At 36.0% G+C, this 17,319-nt stretch overlaps 2 protein-coding genes, 1 long non-coding RNA gene and 3 other non-coding genes across 6 annotated transcripts; 2 read left to right on the forward strand and 4 right to left on the reverse strand.

Annotated features, from left to right (window-relative positions):
- Positions 1–6,804: 6,804 nt before the first annotated feature.
- Positions 6,805–6,878, reverse strand: Trnan-guu. The gene has a single exon. It is a non-coding gene; the product is annotated as a tRNA-Asn (tRNA).
- Positions 6,879–7,186: 308 nt separating this feature from the next.
- Positions 7,187–7,258, reverse strand: Trnah-gug. Its single transcript has one exon. It is a non-coding gene; the product is annotated as a tRNA-His (tRNA).
- A 1,940-nt stretch (positions 7,259–9,198) lies between these two features.
- Positions 9,199–17,155, forward strand: LOC109539895. Its single transcript, XM_019907967.2, has 9 exons — positions 9,199–9,635; positions 11,562–11,718; positions 12,363–12,528; positions 14,755–14,888; positions 15,665–15,824; positions 15,886–16,056; positions 16,263–16,420; positions 16,482–16,660; positions 16,719–17,155. The coding sequence occupies exons 1-9, from the start codon at positions 9,451–9,453 to the stop codon at positions 16,933–16,935; spliced, it is 1,527 nt and encodes a 508-aa protein (XP_019763526.1). The 5' UTR covers positions 9,199–9,450; the 3' UTR covers positions 16,936–17,155.
- On the reverse strand, positions 12,572–12,643 carry Trnag-ucc. Its single transcript has one exon. It is a non-coding gene; the product is annotated as a tRNA-Gly (tRNA).
- On the forward strand, positions 14,184–14,672 carry LOC109539905 (probable small nuclear ribonucleoprotein E). The gene has a single exon (XM_019907980.2). It carries the CDS (start codon positions 14,289–14,291, stop codon positions 14,580–14,582), a length of 294 nt encoding a protein of 97 aa, XP_019763539.1. The 5' UTR covers positions 14,184–14,288; the 3' UTR covers positions 14,583–14,672.
- Positions 15,185–16,300, reverse strand: LOC125505604. The gene is made up of 2 exons (XR_007282267.1): positions 16,217–16,300; positions 15,185–16,093 (listed from the first exon to the last, which is right to left on the reverse strand). It is a non-coding gene; the product is annotated as an uncharacterized LOC125505604 (long non-coding RNA).
- Positions 17,156–17,319: the final 164 nt, after the last annotated feature.

Below are 17,319 nucleotides of genomic sequence, written 5' to 3' on the forward strand. Positions count from 1 at the left end.
TAACTCTTTCGCGACTGCACATCCTCGATAGTTGGCAGGGTGTTCTTCTCCACAGTTTACACATTTCAGTTTTTGGTTTTGAGGTTTCCGGCAATCGCTTGTTATGTGTTTGTCTGCACATTTTACGCATCTTGGCTCTTTCGCACAAAATTTTTGTGTGTGTCCAAACGCTTGACATTTCTTACATTGGGGGATTAATTGAGATGCTTGTATTGGTACAATTTCTACTTTACTGCCCAATATGTGAGTTATTTTGTATATTTCATCTATGTTTTCCTCATTGGCAAACGTTAGCATGAACATGTTTAATGGAGATTTTTCTTTCCATGACATCTTGTTATTGACCTCAATGATTTTAAAGCCCTTGTTTAATAGGTGTGTTTTGATGTTTTCTGGATTACAAGAGCTATGCAAGTTTTTTGCCATTACCCTAATTGGTCTTGTTTGTTTGTTTTCATAGGTGTGAAACAATATACCCGCTTCTCCCAGTAATTTTACCATTTCTCTGTAGCAGTCAGAGTCGGTACAGTTAATTTTCGCAGTACTTTTACCAGTAAGTTTTATTTGGAAGGATTCTTCCTTGATTTTTTTTATAATTGTTTTATATAGCTCCTCATATGATCTTACCTCATGTATCATGATTGGTGGGGGTTTTAGTACTTTTTTAGTTTTCCAAACTTTTGAAAACTTTTTAAAAATTTCTACTCAAAAGAAGTAAAAATTTCAAATTTTTAAAAGTGAGTTTTCAGAATTTCTCAAAAATCAGGATGAGTTTTGTGCCTCAATTTCCTTGAAAATTTGCTGGGGCTTTGACTATATGTGTTGAAAATTTCACGTTTTTATCTGCTTTGGTTTGGAAGTTGCGAATATTACGGTTCAGACATGCAGAAATCTGAGATTTTTGTCTTTAATGGATAAACTGAGTCATTTACTTTAATTATTAAAAATGTCGAAATTTTGGATGAAGTAGGTACGTAGGTACAAACATATCGAAAACGAAGCTAGTTTGCTATTTTATTCAGAAAATCAATGTGCATTCTCTTCGAGCCCAATGTTCCATGGTAAGAATCCTGAAGTTTCATCTCTGTGTGTACAAACTTTCAGGTTCATGGTATCACCAGGTCAAAAACTTGAAATTTTTATGTAAAACGATCCGAAAATTGAAGATGTTTTGGAGCAAGTTTTGAAAATTTTTCAAAAATAAGCATGAGTTCGGATGTACTCGATTTTTTGTTACAAAGTATGCAGGCGCTTTGTTTGTATTTTCCGGAACCCTCGGATTCTTATCTGCTTTGGTTTCGAAATTGCAAATATCACGGTTCAGGAATGCAGAAATCTGAGTCTTTTATTTATAAGTCTTGAGAATTTAAAAAAAATCAGAATCTGATATGATGTGGCAAAATTTTCTTGAAGATTTAGTCGGGTGCTTTGCTTGCATGTGCGCAAAATGTTACCCTTTTAGCTGATTTGGCTTGGAAGTTCGGAAGTTTGCGGTTGCACATTGCGGTTGCGCATGCAGAACTCTGAAACATCTCGGAGTGACTTTCGGAAATTTTTAGAAAAATCAATCTTAATTCATTTTGCATGATCGGATTACTGAAGCTTTATCAGAGTGTGTAGAAACGTTTAAAAACTCTAAAACAAAGTTTACATCAAAGGTGCGAACATTTCAATTTTTTTAGAGTAAGTTTTGAGAATTTCTTCAAAATCAGGATGAGTTTAGGTGTGGCTGATTTTTGTAGAAAAATATGCTGGTGCTTTGTTTGTATGTGCCGAAAATTTCAGCTTTTTATCTGCTTTGTTTTGGAAGTTGCGAATATTATGGATCAGGCATGCAGAAATCTGAGATTCTTCAAGGCGACTTTCAATATCGGCGTTTTTTTTTTTAAAGTAATTTGGAAGTAATATTTTTTTATGTCAAAACATATCGAAAAAAAAGCAATTTAATGGCTAGATTGCGATTTTTCTCCGAAAATCAATGTGCATTCGCTTCAACCCCAATTTTCCGTGGTAAGAATACTGAACTTCCATCTCTGTATCTACAGGGTTATTGATTGAACTTTGGCCACCCCGTTTTAGCATCTAATATGAAATTTAGAGAAAAATGTTAAATACAAAACTTGTAGATATTTTAGTCTAGTTTATTTTAAAATAGCATCAATTGGTACAGGATGAAATTTTTCTATCTAATGATGCGGGAATTGCAATTTTTTCATAGTGTGTTTTGAGAATTTCTTTCTTGAGAAAACTTCCCTGAACCATTGTAGAATTGTTTAAAAAATGTATGTTCTTGTTTTTCCCCTATTTTTCCTTTCATGGGTTTAACTTAGGAGTAAATATTAGTGCAATACTTGTTGATTTTCGAGAATCCGGCCTCTGTTTATGTGTATTACTTCCAATAATATTAGTTTCACAAGTCAATAACTCAAAGGCAACTGCCAAAGTGCGCAAATAATACCTCTGGTTCAACTACCTTGTTGGTCAGTTATCGTAAGTCCCTTTGTTCCAGCAAACCTATTCAGCTTGGAGTTATCGCATTAAACAGCCCTCAAACTAGACAAGTTTCTCAACTGGCTAGTTTGAAACAAAGCCCTTCAACACCATTGTATGCAGATATGGAACGTTTCCATTATGAAGCAGAGGCGTTGGCTGGCGAGAAAAAATGGCAGTGAAGCTGAAAGAAGAGAGTTACATGTAACGGAGCGATCGGAATCAAACACCCGCAGGGTAAATAAATTGGCAATCAACATCTCTTAAACAGCCCTTTAGACCGCCCTTCGATACGGCTCCCCCGGCTCCCTGCACTCAATCTTTGGGGGTCCTTTGACGGTGCCCCGGTAAAAGGTCTGTCGCAATTTCGATTTGAGCGCTATCGAGGCAAAAGTGTTTCCAATTTCTGTTCTTCTAAATTGCTTTTTAACAGAGAAACCCTACTTTTATGCACGCTTTATGAGAGATCAAATGTTCGGTCGACTGTCGGACGATTTTGACTTTTATCAGCTACCTCAAGTCGAGCTTTATTACAGTTTTTTATTCGAATTCATATATTTTTATGCTCGAGGGTATTTGGGCAATTTTAGGAAAAAAAATGTTTTATTGTAGTAGTGTCGCCATAATAAAAGAAAAGCCCTAGTTCTAAGCAATACTGGCTAAAAGTAAAAATGAAACTCCATTCAAGGATTCCTTGCGTTAAAATGTTTTCGGTTTTATCATTTAAAACCAGCAATTTATCTCGGCTCAAAATAAAGTGCGTACGGCACTGAAACCCTTTCATTTTCCAGTCCATACTGTTCGGAAAAAATGTAAATATATTTTTGACGCTGATTTTGGAAAGCAAAATCATAAAAAAGTGCTTGTAAATAAGCCTCCAAAAGTGCATCTTGGATAGGCTTAAACATTTTAAAGGCAGAAAGCTGAAAATATTTTTTCGCAATATTTTCATTTTATAGACGGTTTGCACTAGAATAGGCCTGGGTAACTCAGTGAATTTTTTGGAGTTAGCACAGTGCTGCGCAAATGGCTTGGAGCTCCAACCCAACTCACTGGCGCAGTAACTCAGTTCCGTTGCTCGGAAAATGTTGATCACTTTTGTTTACATTTTTTTATTTATTTTAAAGAAGATTTATTAGTAATATTTTTTAAATGTCTTCAAATCCCAGAACTTTCCAGTTCTAACCAAGTTACTCTTTCTTCTAAATGATCAATTTTCTAAAGTTTCACTTAAAAATGCTGACAATCTTAAGGTGTTTTCCGCGAAAAATTATGAAATAAATTTCGAATCCTTCGTCGCTTTGTAAAAAGTTTTGAAATCCCTTTCCAGCTTCGAATTTGAACAAAAATCAAACAATTTTCTATCAAAAAACGAACAGAATAAGCGAAAGTTTATAACAGATTATTTGGAAATCTAGTCACCTCCATTCCTCTGAAGTCTTTAAAATTTGTTAAAATCAGGGTTTTTTTGCTTTAGGTTCTACTCAAAAACGGTCTATTTTTTCACTTAGAGTTTTACTTAGAAATATTGACGATCTGGAGGACTTTTACGCGAAAAATTACAAGATAAATTTATAGCTTTGTGAAAATTTACAGAAACTTTTTTCAGTGTCGAATTCGGGACAAAAACGAAAATAAATTCCTATCGTTTTTTCCCGAAAACCATTAAGGTTTTTTCCAAAACCGATCACAAAACTAAAAGTTTTTAATCGAAAACGCAAAAAATTTTATTTTCTGATGATTTTCTTCTTTTTTGACAATAATAGGGTTTTCAGTCTAAAATCACAAAATTAGTTTTGCTAGAAAATGTGCCCCATTTATCGGTTTGCAAGGAACATTAGAAAACCCTTTGCAGCTTCTAATTTGGAACAAAAACCAAATAACTTTATTCAGTTTTTTACCGAAAATAATTAAGACCGTCTTAAAAAACGGACAGAGAACGAAAGTTTACAAAGAAATATAGGAAAAATTCGCCGCCCTCATCGCTCTGAAGATTTCTAAAGTTCGTTTAAATTTTCAGGCCATTCCAGTTTTAACAAAGCTTCTATTAAGCAATTCTATCTACTCAAAAATCGCATTATTTTTTAGTTTTACTTAAAATACTAGCATTGTTCAGGTATTTTCTGTGGAAAATTGTAAGATAAAATTTATTGGAACACTCGCCTCCTTAACCGCTTTTCAGAAAATTTTGGAAAACTTTGCTGCTGCGAAAATCTAGATGACTTTTTTTAGTTGTTTGAACAAAGCAGTAAAACGTTACTCAGGAAAAATGTTAATAACCTTTTTTTAGATGTGAAAATTCCAGTCTCAGGTCTCCTAAAATATATAGTTATACGCACTAACACCCCAAAACGCACCTAAGCACGCAAACTTGTATTTTCACCATTAACAACCACACAATTTGAAGCATTTTGCGCATTTGTGTAAAATATTATTCATGAATGGCATTCAATTATTGGTCATAATTTAACTAACCGACCAAACTAACCCAAACGAAGAGAGCTAAAGCTGTGAAGCTAAAAATATGGGTTGAGCAAAACGGATTTCCTTACATAGAATCCAGGTTTACTAGTTAAATTTGTATCAATGAATGAAAAATAAACATTGTTGTAGTTCTTCCATATTTATATGGTTTCGTCCAGTTTTTCATTTTGATCGTCTCAAATGTTAATCAGCTTGAATTAACTAAAATCTAGTTAATGGTTAAATCGTTCATATACTTTTTCTTAATTTGGTTCAATTTTTCAATTTTGAGTATAATTTTCCACATTCTACCTTGTATTGTCTGAAAAACTCAGGCCTCAAATATTTAATTTTTTACGAACTTCTTGTTGGGTATTTTCAAATATTTAACTCGTGCTGGAGAATGTTCATTATATATTTATTATGAATTTGGAGATTGTCCACAATTCTCTAACAGACAGTTTTCAAGAAGAATATTTTTGTAGAAAATTCGAAAATTCCTATTCTCATTGCTGATAATGATTGTTTTTAGCTGAGAGCAATTCTCTCGCACTTTTCTGAGTAAATATATAATTAATAAACTGCTCAACAAAATAAAATAGACGTTACACGAACAAATATCGGAACTAATTTTGGAACTGGATGAAAATTGCTAACTGCGATTTGACTTCTATTTGAAGCGTTATTTAGTACAGTTATTTTTCAGTTAGTGCGTTTGTTTGCAAAGAATTAATCGGTCAGATAAAATGTCTACCGGGTCACAAATGAAACAATTCAAAATTGGTGACAGTTCCACATGCTATCAATAGGATAGGATAGGAAACTGTTTTTGAATTTCAACTCCACAGGCATGCATTAAGATACCGATAGAGAAATATTCAAAAGCGATTTTTGAATTTTTCGAACATCTGGTTCATTTACAGAGTGACCTTAGAAAAATTAACTTTTTGGTCTTCAAATAAATTTTCAAACATTCAAAGTTTTCTTCTTCTTCAAATTACCTCTGAGGTTTTAGCTTCAACATGAGCTCTGAATCGTGAAAATCGATCCAAGAGCATGAAAGTTATCGTTGCAAGTCCAAAAAGTTGATCTTTTGTTAAATCAATGGGCAATATGATCTAAAAGTCAAATCTCCTTCCTCCAACTAGGAGCATGCCGAATTGTCCGAAATTTTGCATTTTTTCATTGGCCGCCCTGTAGAAAATGTTGCTGCTTAATTTTTATTAGAACACATAGGGCTGGATAACGCTTCAAACGGTAACGAAATCGCTCTAGGCAATCGGAATTTAAATATCCACTTTCGCAGTTAAGAAAAGTTTTGTTATGTAACGTTTATTTTGTTGGCACAATAAATCAATAAAAAAATGTATAAAATAATCGATTCAAAATCCCTTTGATGCGCTTCTCTCTTGGAAAAGGTGCGAAAATCAATAGAAATTAGGTATCAGACAGAAGAAGTCGTTAGTTAAATCGAACTTTTTTATATATTCGAATATAAATAGTATATGAACAACCAGTAACAATTTTCCATCATCTTAAACATTAATTAGTTCAAGTTACACCCAGCAAGTCAATTTTGCCACTAAAAATGCCGATTTCATGAAAAACAATTGAATTGATTCACATTGAGAAATTAATTCCGTTATCCTTTCAAGTGAAATTTCTCAAGTTGGTTTCATTGGGGCGATAAGAAAATAGCTGATAATTATGAAAAAATGAGTAGTCAACAAACACTGTTTTGCAATCTACCCCAAAAGTGATATTCACAAAACCTTTTTTGAAAAATATCTTTGGGAATTAAAATTTGAAAAAAAAATCACATTTTCGGTGTGTAGTGCAGCAAAAACGTTCCGCCCCCGGGTGGGCTCGAACCACCAACCTTTCGGTTAACAGCCGAACGCGCTAGCCAATTGCGCCACGGAGGCAATGAGTATGGCTTAAAAGTTAGGCATGTCATTCAAGATATCAGATTTCTTTAGGCTACATACAATTTTTAGTTATTTAAATCAATTTGCAGAATTATATTAATGTACTTACTTTTATGCCGTAAAATGTAAATTTATGACCGAATAAAAAATTCGCCACGTTTCTAATGGAGAAATAATAAGTTTTTTTTTAGTCTAGTAGGTTAAGAGCATTTAGTATTATCAACTAGTATATAAGAAAAATAAAAATATTAAGAACTAAATGAAAAGTTCAAAAAGTTGATCTCACCGTGACAATGTTTGCACATTGCCGTGACCAGGATTCGAACCTGGGTTACTACGGCCACAACGTAGGGTCCTAACCACTAGACGATCACGGCTATCGAGACATGTATAAAGTCTTGTGAGCGTTCGTATAGCTTCAAAATAATTAACTTTAAAATTATTTATTAATTATTTTTAAATTGGAAGTGCAAAATGTTAAGTAACAGTTTAAATATAAATTTTAATACATTGCACTGCATCCGAATTATCAAACCTACTTTACATTGAAATTTCCAACTACCGTCAAACTTTTTATATAACTTTTTCGTCTTCAACTATTTATTATGTTGTTACAAAGTTGATTGTTTTTCTAAAACACATAGCGAGAAAAAAAAATTACACTTTGTACTGACACTTTCTTAACCAGCAAATCTTACAAGTAAATACTTCTTACAAAAAAATGGTCAAAATTACTAAAAATCAATAAGAAATAGTGAATCTAAAAAACAACTTCAGTCAATGAGTAGCAGAGGACATTATCGAACCATAGCATAAAGTTATGGCAGTCACATATAATTGCATTTTCAAAGTCATCAGCTCTGATCATAATAATGACGTGAAAAAGACGTCAGAGTGACCAATTTCGTCACTCCAATAGACGTAAATATCACGGCAATATGTCATAGTGAAATAATATCCATAATGGCCTACACGGACGTCACAAACCACTCAAAAATGTCACTTGTTTCGCATGAAAATGTGTTTAGTGGTCAGCAAAGCAAATGAAACCATATAAATAATTTAACAAGCACAGATTTATTAATGGATGTAAACAATAAAACATAATTGAATGAAATAACAATAACATAAAATTTAGTATAAGAGCAAACACATAATTATAAACAGTTAACAGAAAATATGCTTTCCAATAACAAATTTTACTTATATTTATAATTGCAGGCTTGAGTTGATGAAATTGAGCAGTATTTCTTTAGTTTTCTTCTAGTTTTATTTTGCCTTATAATATAAAACTCAATGCATTTTTTAGATATTTATTACTCTACGCTCTAGCAGAATAAAACAAATTCCATTGGGCACTAGTTTTTAGTCATTTTTTAAGCTTCGAGATTATGAAGGAGGGCAATTTTATGCCGAGATCAGGACGAAGAATCACGTCTTATGGACTGCTCTTATGAATGAAAATGTCACATGTACGAATCTCAAAATAATATAACGTGATAATCACGTGCTCAATCGAGCAACCAATTAATTGTTAGCGCATCCTGAATTAGTTAATACTATGGGTGTAAATAATAGTATCCTGTCCCATACTTTTTGGCAATGACGCAATCATTGTCGTTTTTATATTAGGTAGTTGTCCACCGAGCGAGACGGAAATTTTATCCTATTATCATATGTCTTTTATCAAATTGTTACAATGTGCGGCAGAATGGAGAAATATTGATATTTTCATAACCCATAACTACGATCCCGGCTTTGTTTTCTAATGGAAAGATAGGAAATTTCAAGGAGCAAAAAGTAGTCGAAAAGTTGTTGACATAAGGATTTTCGTTAAGACAAGCGCATTGTATATGGCGCAGGCCAGGGTCTGATGTCCTTAAAACTTCCCAAAATGAATTATGCAAACGAAAATCCACGACGATATAATCCGAAATACGAATGAGAGAGAGTCTCAATGAAAAATGCCGAAAAACGAAAGGAGAATCTGAGATTCGTCAACGTTGCGGCCAGTAAACCTGCAAGTAGCCCGGGGCGTTTCTATGGTTTGTTACCTCCCGAAGACCACAACCTCGCTTGGATAATTCGACGTACGACTCTTGAAGCGAACAGTTTGAAACGAACTCGAGGAACATTTGCTTCACTATCACTATGCAAATTTGCGCTCAAATTACCAATAAAGCACCAAAAAAATACGTTCAGTTGCTTACAAAGCAGAAAAACCATCAAATGTTTGTACTGTGCAAATCAACGTACGTCCAAACTTGCTTCAAGCGAGCGAAACAAACCGCTTTTCAGTCAACTTCTTCGCATCTAGTTTGCTTGTACCTACCTGAGATCGTTTTAGCCGGCGATCTTTTGTTTTCTCAGTCTCCCAGTACCGCCTATGGTACCCACTGGACCGTTTAATCATGTCCCAGAACGAAAACACAGCGACTATTCACTGAATGTTTCAGAAAAAAACATGGTTTAAATGCTTTTAAATTGTCGAGTGCTTCGTCAAAATATACATGTCGCAGTGTATGGTGTTTTACAGAAAAACTTCTAATTATCGAAGTTAATTGCAAATATGGGTTCGCGAGTTGGTGGCCTAAATGCCGCAAGTTTGTCTACGGATAAGGCTCTGGCTGGGGTTCCCCGGCTTCTGGACGATCTTCAGCGTCTGTCAGAAGACACTGATTCGGCCGATATCGTGTTCCTTCTGGGCCGAGAAGAAGAGAGGATTTATGCTCATCGGATTATCTTAATGGCAAGGTATGTACCTAATTATCATAATTAGTTGCCAAATCTTCGCTTGGAAGTTGATGGCACAACAACGGACACAATTGAACGTTTTCAGTTTCCATTCCCAACGTACCGAAAACATTAACCAATTAACACTGCGTTTATCAAAACCGACTTCATTCAACGGTTTTCTTCCGTATCGTGTTTTGTGTATCAATGGCTAGTTTAAGGCCCAATCGATCTAGAAGCTAACTATATGCGAAGCGTGTAGAAAATTCATTTACTAACAACTTTTCTTATTGGTGTTTCGTGTGCAAATGCGGTTTTCGACCACTTCTCGCTCAAAAAAGTTAGCAGACCACCCCATTTTAGTACACTTTGTCACGTCTGACAACACCGAAGTTGCACGGGCAGAAATCAACACCCTGTAACATTCCTGAACAGCTTGCCAATTTTTTACCAAAGTAGCAAATTTATGTCCGGAAATTTTCGTATTGATTGACGTAGGTACTGGCGAGGACGTCATGAAATCCGTTGTTTTTTTATTAAAAAAATAGTGGTACTTATTATGCAATAAATGCAAGGGCTGATCCAAGGGGGGGGGGGTCATGACCCCCCCTTGTGCTTGGTTTTTAACGACTAACGAGAATTTTTCTAATTTCATGGACAACAAAAGACCGAATTTCTACTACTTGACCGACCCCCTTAATCGAAAGCTGGATCCGCACCTGAATAAATTTTAGTTAAAAAACGCATTTTGCTCCAAAAAAACAGCAAAATTTGTTAGTAAATAGATTCTCTAGGAGGTAAGTCTATGTCTAACTTCAAATGCGATTGTCCAAGTCATTAATTATTTTAACTTAAAGCACACTTGATATTAAGCAGTTTTAGTAAGGAAAAAGTTGGTTCGTCCATAAATTTTTCTAAAAAACACGAACGCTTTTGCTTTTCTAAAACCGTGTATTTAGACACGCAAATAAGTTTTCCCGGAGTTTTTGCTGCTAAATCGTCCCAAAAATGGTTATTTTGGATGAACTTTATTGTCTTTTCTGGATTGATTAATGGACGATCCAATTTTTTTCTAAATAAATTACTTAATATCAAGTGTATGACAGACCATACACTAACCCAAGCTATTTCGCAGTGACGGTATGACGATAGTTTCGCTATTAATTTGTCTCAAAACATCAAATCAATAATTTTAATATTCTTCCATACCTACTGCAACGAATTGCAACAATTTGTTAGAAGACATAATTTAATAACAATAATTATCGGTATCGCTCGGTGGACAAGTGGACAACAAATAGGAAAAAAATGGCAAATTCACACTTAAAAGTTACAAACGTTATCAATAAACTTTTTTTTAATTTTTGACAAAGAATTATGGCGGCACTTGAAACTGTTGCTTTTAAACATTTTAAACCGATATCAAAGCCATGCTATTCATTAAGGGAACATCAAAGCCTCTATATTTTGCTTTGTGTTCCTACTTAGAATATTGCTTTCTGGTTTGAGGCCCTCTTGTCCTGTGCAATGATGCTAATTACAGACAACCTGAAGACTACTTGGCTTCAACGTGAAATTGGCTATTTTTCACTTTGATCTTTTCCTTTGGAACAGCTACTTTCAAGCGCATATGTGCTCCTTTGTGTCGAGTTTGCAGCGTTCTTCGATACCGAAACGAGCATTATATTATGAAATCAGTTCGACAATTAGCCGACTCGAAACAGTGCACAAGGAAAATCCATTGAATGATATTAACACTGGAAATTGTATGAACATGCATTCCGAGTGGCTCCCCACAATAGGGCAAAGAGCAATATTATTCTCATATTGTAAAAAACCGGCATAAAATCCCTAGCAAGTGGGGAAAATAACTTTTCCCTCCTTAGCTTGGAAAATGAAAGACTCAACAAGATCATATAAAACTGGGAACTTTTTGGCGTGTTTCAGATGCAAAAGTTTCCAAATCGCCAAACGAGTTGAAGTGTGCAGAATACCAGGCTGTACGGTTTCTCCTACTGCTTTAGGCACCCCCACTATGGTCCGGTTACCACAAGTACTGTCAGATATATTCAGACAATTTTTAAATTATGTCTACACAGGCAAGGTAGGTGATATACCGGGAGACCCGAAATTAGACTGCATATTGTATGCCCAAAAATAACACAAAAAATGCATTAAAAGAACGGTCCGTAAACGCTTGGTTTACCAGATACAGGGTGTCAAAAGTTTACTGGATTCACTTTTTCCTTACAGCGTGTAGCGCTTATGAGTTATTTATCTCAAATTTGAACGTGCGGCAATCTATAGAGTGTAATTTTTCGGGGTTTATGCTCACTGTTACCCGTACAATCCCTTTTGTTGAGCTCGAGTATTTTATTCCAAAAAAATTGAAATTTCCATCCAGTTTGGAAACTTTCTGCCTTTGTTAGTTTGTGTTAAAAGTAACTTATACTAGAACAACAAACAGCACCACAATTCAAATTAACATGATTTCAAGTAAACGCGAGCAAAACCAGCATTTCAATCAAAATTAGTATTTACTTAAAATTCCTTTAAAAATGATGCATCCTAATTTCTAGTGCTTTAACCGACAATTTTGAATCGACATTACTTTGGTAGTTTTCCTAAAGGACACTCATTAAACAGCCAAAAACTGGGGCCCAATTTAAGTGAGAATCAAGAAAAATTGTCTGCATTTTCTTTGCTCAACATGTCGTTTCTGTAGCTAATTTCTATCCGTATCTGTAGATAATGTTGCAAGACAATAGCGTGTTTGAAATGATGGCGCTGGCGCAGGAATTGGGAGTTGATGAGCTGAGGAATGCCTGCGAAGACCATGTAACCTCAACTCTATCAATCACTTCTGCATGCACGTTTTTAACCACGGCGATGGATATACAGGACAGATCAGCAGGTAAAAAATGTTAAAAATTATTCGATAAAAAATAAAAAGTACTTGCGATGGCCGGGAATCGAACCCGGATCAACTGCTTGGAAGGCAACTATGCTGACCATTACACCACCATCGCAATATACTCGTCTAGCAGTAATCCGGTAGAAGTCCTGTTGGGAAAATACCCGGATGAACATTCGGTCGAAAGTTAATAATTTCAGACTATGCTGTACACAGAGTTGCCAGGTCCGAAAATCGAGTTTCGGTAGATAAGCTCGACACTTTTCGGTAGAAAATCGGTAGACTCATTTTTCCTTCATTATTAAGGGATCCATCTGGCGAGGTTTTGGAAATGTTCTGTTATGCACACCTAGAGCTGATTGGAAGGTCCATAACCTCACCAAAAAAAAAGTCCCATAAAATAGCGCGTTTTTCAAAACTTCAATTTTTAAACTTACAGGCATACTAAAATAAACACCCTGTTTGCCGGTCGAAATAAGCGTTTAAAGTATCGCCGCCAAGCCGATTTATCGCATAGGGTGGGCTTGATTCATTTTATGTTTCAAAAAGAACTCTAAAATATGAGGTGTGCTAAAATAAAATATCTGCTATTACCAACGTACTTTGATCATGAATGGAAATATGTTATATTATTTTAAGTAATCTTCGAATTTTTTTTTAACTTTTATTTGTTACTTTTCGGTAGAAATCTGCATGGTATCGGTAGATCGGTCGGATCCTTGACAAATCGGTAGACCTGGCATCTCTGGCTGTACATGTATGAGAATTGCAGATAAATTCGACTAACGGTTGCTTTAAAACTCGCAATATAGCAAACATTGCGGACAAGTCGACAAATTTCATGTATGTAAAAAAGCTGTAAATTTCGCATTTACTACCCTTTCAACTGAACTTTAACTACACTTTAAGTGGAGTAGTTTAAAGAAAACAACCGAAAAATATTTTAAAATTTGCAAAGAAAATATCACTTACATTTGGAAACTTTCGAACGCCGCTCATGGATATGCACATGTGCAATTCTGCCTTTTAGACTAGCAAACCATATTTCAGGGCACTCAAGTATTTACATTTTATGAAATTTTCGTTTTTCTAAAAGTTTTACGACACTTTTGTACCGGACGCCACGTCATTATGTCAGTTGATGCCAACTGTGCAAAAGCCACGTTGCCACTGACATTACTTACTTCTATCACGTTTATCCAAATGAAGGCACCATTCGAGCCAAAAAATCCGTTAGTTATGATTTTGTGAGAATTGAAACGCTTCCCAACGGTGCAATTTTGGCCGTCGAAGATCCGCCTCAATTGGAAGACAAAGCCTTTATTTTAATAACTTTCTAGGAATGTGTATATTAAGTTTCTCAGAATTTGAACACTATTTGGCAACATTGCGCTTCTATTCAGAAGAAAGATTAGGCGCGGTTTTTAAACGTCTCTCCTTTCCATAATCTTAATTGTTTTTGACGAACATTTTTCAAAAATGAACTAGATAGGAGAATATAATATGCCTCATTTCAATCCGGCAATAGTGTAAAAATCTATGTGTCCACTTGTTGTACCTAATCGACCTGGTCATATCTCACTTGCTCACATCTTTCATACAAAATCTCCAGTATCGATCTCTTTTTACCTGCCTTCACGCGTTCAGCAGTGTATACTGCAAGTGACGCTGATTTGACAGACGGGCTTGACAAAAGCGCCAAACTCTAACCTGAATTTGCTAGTAAATAATCTTGTGGCTTGCAATAAAACACATTCGCGATGGCTTATAAACCGCAAAAAGTGCAAAAAGTGATGGTGCAACCCATCAACCTGATCTTCCGATACCTGCAGAACCGATCCAGAGTGCAAGTGTGGCTGTATGAGAACGTGAGGCTCCGAATTGAGGGCCACATTGTCGGCTTCGATGAGTACATGAACCTGGTGCTGGATGATGCCGAAGAACTGTACGTTAAAACGATGCACCGAAGGCCCTTGGGGCGCATCATGCTCAAAGGGGACAACATCACCGTGATTCAAATGGTCAAGCCTGATAGTGTTGAAGATCCTAACTAGGGGGGACTTCCAAACTCAATACTTTAAGGCTCTTTATTGTATTATTTAAGTTTAAATATAGCGAATAAATCTGTTTGCTAAGGACAAAAATCTGATTTTATTGAGTTCCGGCCCCCAAAGCTTCAAGTGGAGTCCTATTAATTTTCTGCTTAACACTTGTGATTCACTACAGGTGGCAAAGCAACTTCAGGCTTCATAGAAAGATGTGTTACCTACATAGGGGAAAATGCTGCAGAATGTGTGCGAACCAACTCATTTTTATCACTTACGAAGGAAGCACTCATCAAGCTGATATCTTCAGATTATGTAAGATTTTGAAGCATTTTTTAGATCAAATAATTATTATTTATTACCATTCATTGTCCACACCATTAATCGCTTTGACCAAATGGTTGAGAGAATACACAGAGATATTCTGGGTCAGGTCTCCTTATCTTTGTTCCAAACTTCTTTTCACTGACTGTTCTTCATAAAAACACTTTTCCTTTAATTTTAATAGTTCCGTCTTGTGCGTGTTCTCCACGTTTGTGATTATTGAAACAGTTAATTACTTTCTTATAATTGCTTTGACCGCCCTTACATGTAAAAGAAAAAAGCAAAGCAACATTAGGAAATATTTAATTAAAAAGAGATAAATCTTTAAATGAACACAGTCAGAAACAAGGAAGAAAATGAAGAAACAAAACGATTGTTTTATATGCTATACTACAGATGGTTTTAAATTAAATATTGTTCGAATGCAACTATTAGAATTTTAATTCTGCTTTCAGTTTAAATAAATGCAAATTATTGTTTTATTTTTGCCTATAGACGCAAAACATTTGCATGCATGATAGCATCTTAAAATACTACGTTATGAGGGCGGATAGAATATGGCGATTTTCTAAGCCGACTGTAAGTAAAAACTAGATTCTTTCAGCGAACTCCAATGCTCAGTGGCGCAGTTTAAAAAGAGTTGAGATTCATAAACGTGAAACCTAAAAAAAACCCTTTTTGTATACTCCCACAACCAACTTAAATGCGCAATGGTGCGGACCCTCAAACCTAATAAAATAAATGGGGTAACTATTCATATTTTATAGCTATGCCTTGAAGAGGAAGATGTGTGGAGGGCAGTATTAAATTGGGCTAAATATCAAGTTGGAGTCACCCAGCCAACCCCTCATTGGAACGAGGAGGAAAGAGCGCGAGTATGCCAACAGTTATCCTACGTTATCAATCACGTGCGTCTGCTGCTGATTGGTAACTATTTCCCAAACTCACTAAAAGTACATTTTCCCAGACCCTCCTGATTTACCTTCAGATTCTCAAGTATTTGCCGAAGAGGTGGAACCCACAGGAGCAGTCCCAATGGAGCTGAGCTTGGAACGGTACCGACATGCGGCCCTTCCCAGCAAGTATCCAGAGGCGTCGGAAGACTTGCGTCTTAAACCGCGGATTTCTCCACATCTATTTCCAGGATCTCTCATAATTGGTACTAATCTAACAGAGCAGCTCTTAATAAAGTGAACCTAAATAATAAGGAAAAGGCATTGGAATTTGGGTTTTCTATCTGTGTGTGCAGTTTGAAACAATTTCACTTAAGTTATAGGTGCACTTTAAAAAAGCACGTATTTTCCATACCAGATACTTACACGTAACTCAACTGAACAAAACGCACCCAAATAATCTTGTGTTCAGGTCAGGACAAAAGCCACTACCAGCGGATCCTCAACGCGTGGTTCGGACAGCAAAAGCAGACTTGGAGGCTTATTTATAGAGCCAGCAGCCATGGGTTTGCCGCATCAGCTTTCCATAGACACTGCGATGGAATATCCCCGACTTATGTTGTGGTTTTAGTGAGTTGGTTGAAGGCTCTTGAAGCTTCTCTCAATGCATTGTGTTTCTTTCGTTCGGTAGGGCGCGAGAGGGGAAATTTGCGGAGGATTCAGCGACGCTGCCTGGGCAAGACCACCAGGCAAAAGCCGCTACGTCGCTGCCGATAAAGCGTTTTTATTCACCTTGTACAATCACCAAGACTTGCCTCCAACACAATTCGGTCTTGTAAAGAAGCCCTTTGCAATTTGCTACCATCCTGAGTAAGTTTGACGACGCGGTCTTCTCAACTAAAGACAAACTTGCTAATGTTCTCAATAGTTCTGGGCCAATATTCGGAGCGGGTGCTGACTTGTTGATATCCAGCAACTGCAACACCAACATGGACAGCTACTCAAATCTTCCCCATACTTATGATGGAGATGGAGCCTCGTCCTCTGTCCTGATGGGTGACTACAACTTTGCAGTTGCTGACTACGAAGTTTTTACCCCAATCAATTGCCCCGCCAAATATACCAAGGCGGAGAGGTATCAATGAGGCCATTTGGGTTCATCTTGGTTCCACAAAGGTTGACTATTAAAGTTTTTTTGGTCCTAAAATCCGATAATACAGGGTGTCCGGACCTATGCATAACCGGGTTATTTTAAGATGCGGTTGTGAATATTCAAAATTGTGCTAATAAATCAATCCCGAAAAGTTGTTTCTGTAGAGATTGGGGCCACTGGAACGGATAAATAAAGATGTTTTTTCCCCAATAGTTTTGAAACGGTATGATCACATTTTCTGGTCCTTAATGACGCCCGTGCCTGATAATCTAGAAACTTGCAAAGGGGCAGGGGCCTTTTGTGGCTGAAATTGTTGCAAACGCTACAAATTAGTAAAGCAATTACACATTTGTATATCAAATAGAAATAAATTCTT

Source organism: Dendroctonus ponderosae, unplaced genomic scaffold (genome assembly GCF_020466585.1).
Source record: "Dendroctonus ponderosae isolate FM_Combo_2020 unplaced genomic scaffold, Dpon_F_20191213v2 Dpon_F_20191213_9, whole genome shotgun sequence".
Classification (NCBI taxonomy): Eukaryota; Metazoa; Arthropoda; class Insecta; order Coleoptera; family Curculionidae; genus Dendroctonus; species Dendroctonus ponderosae.